The sequence below is a fragment of the Buceros rhinoceros genome, unplaced genomic scaffold, assembly GCF_000710305.1.
Source record: "Buceros rhinoceros silvestris isolate BGI_N320 unplaced genomic scaffold, ASM71030v1 scaffold23323, whole genome shotgun sequence".
NCBI classification, from domain to species: Eukaryota; Metazoa; Chordata; class Aves; order Bucerotiformes; family Bucerotidae; genus Buceros; species Buceros rhinoceros.
Window position 1 is genome coordinate 3,094 of NW_010404549.1, and position 1,417 is coordinate 4,510.

The 1,417-nt window shown below is 58.8% G+C and overlaps 1 protein-coding gene across 1 annotated transcript in view; it reads left to right on the forward strand.

Annotated features, from left to right (window-relative positions):
• SPATA20 (spermatogenesis associated 20) overlaps positions 1-1,417 on the forward strand; it is a 10,341-nt gene that overhangs the window by 2,434 nt on the left and 6,490 nt on the right. Inside the window, exons 8-10 of the mRNA XM_010133428.1 lie at positions 449-523; positions 718-930; positions 1,081-1,273. Of these exons, the coding sequence (XP_010131730.1) occupies positions 449-523; positions 718-930; positions 1,081-1,273 (481 nt within the window). The remainder of the gene's footprint in view (positions 1-448; positions 524-717; positions 931-1,080; positions 1,274-1,417) is intronic.

Sequence of the window (1,417 nt, forward strand, 5' to 3'; positions counted from 1 at the left end):
TGCTGGCTGGGGAGGGCTGGCTTGGTTTGGGGACCAGCTCCCAAGCCTGTTGCCTAAGACATGGCCCATTCCCTGGGCATGGAGTGGTCCCAATAGTCCCTTTCATCTCCCGGAGTTCATCCAGAAATGCTGCACAAACTCGTGACAGCGTAGCCCCAGGGTTTTGAGCGTAACCAGGGAGAGAACAGCCTGGCTGGTCTTTGCAAGTCAGCAGACACATGCTGTTGCTGCTGACGTTGGTGTAACTCTAGGGTTGCTCCCCAGACCCTGTAGATTTCTTTCCGAGATCTTACTCTGAATCTATCCTGCATTTAAAACCGTGGGCTTTCAAATTTGTTTCTCCACCTCTGCCACTCTTTAGATCTGAATCGCTTATTATATCTCATTCGGTCTCTTGCCTCCCCCGCTACTCCTTGCAACACTGACATCCACCCCGTGTCTCCCGCAGGTATCTGGAGATCAATTCTTCGCTGATGTCACCAAAGACATTTTGCTCTACGTCTCGCGGGACCTGAGTGACCAGGTAGGTTGTGCCCTGAGCTGGGCCAAAGGGACCCGCTCACCTTGCCCTGGGATGTGTCTCAGGCTGTTTTCCCCTCCCTGCCTTCCCAGCTGAGTTTGGGGCACTGCTGCAGCTTGCTGGTCGGACTGGCAGCCCAGCAGTGATGGGGAGCTGGGTGAAGTAGCTAGAGGGTCTCTCTGTTGCTCTTTTCCCAGGCTGGAGGTTTCTACAGTGCAGAAGATGCTGATTCCTATCCAACCACTACATCCACAGAGAAACGAGAAGGAGCTTTCTGTGTATGGACAGCCGAGGAAATCCGGGCTCTGCTTCCTGAGCCTGTGGAGGGGGCCACAGAGGGGACAACCCTGGGGGACATCTTCATGCACCACTATGGAGTGAAGGAGACTGGCAACGTGAGCCCCATGAAGGTGAGGGCAGCAAAAACCTGCCCAGTCCCAGAAGCATCAGTGGGGACCTGCACCCCTGGGTGTGGGGGGATGGCAGAGCAGCCCCAAAGCATGTGGGGTCCAACCCCTCTGCAGCGTGGTGGTGTACGTGAAATGGGGTTCTCCTTGCAGGACCCTCATCAGGAGCTGAAGGGCAAGAACGTCCTCATTGTCCGGGGCTCCCCAGAGCTGACGGCGGCCCAGTTTGGGCTGGAGCCGGGGCGGCTGGGTGCCCTCCTACAGGAGGGCCGGCAGAGGTTGTCCACAGCCCGGGCACAGCGGCCACGGCCACACCTGGACACCAAGATGGTGGCGGCGTGGAACGGTGAGAGGCAGCTCAGCTTGGGGCGTGCGTGCCTTGGCTGGACCCGCTGCTGCTGCCTGGGGCCAGCGCGGTTTTGGGGGCTTGTGGCAATGAGTCCTGCTGGGACTGGACAGCCCCGCATGGAGGCGGTGGGTGGGCTGGGAT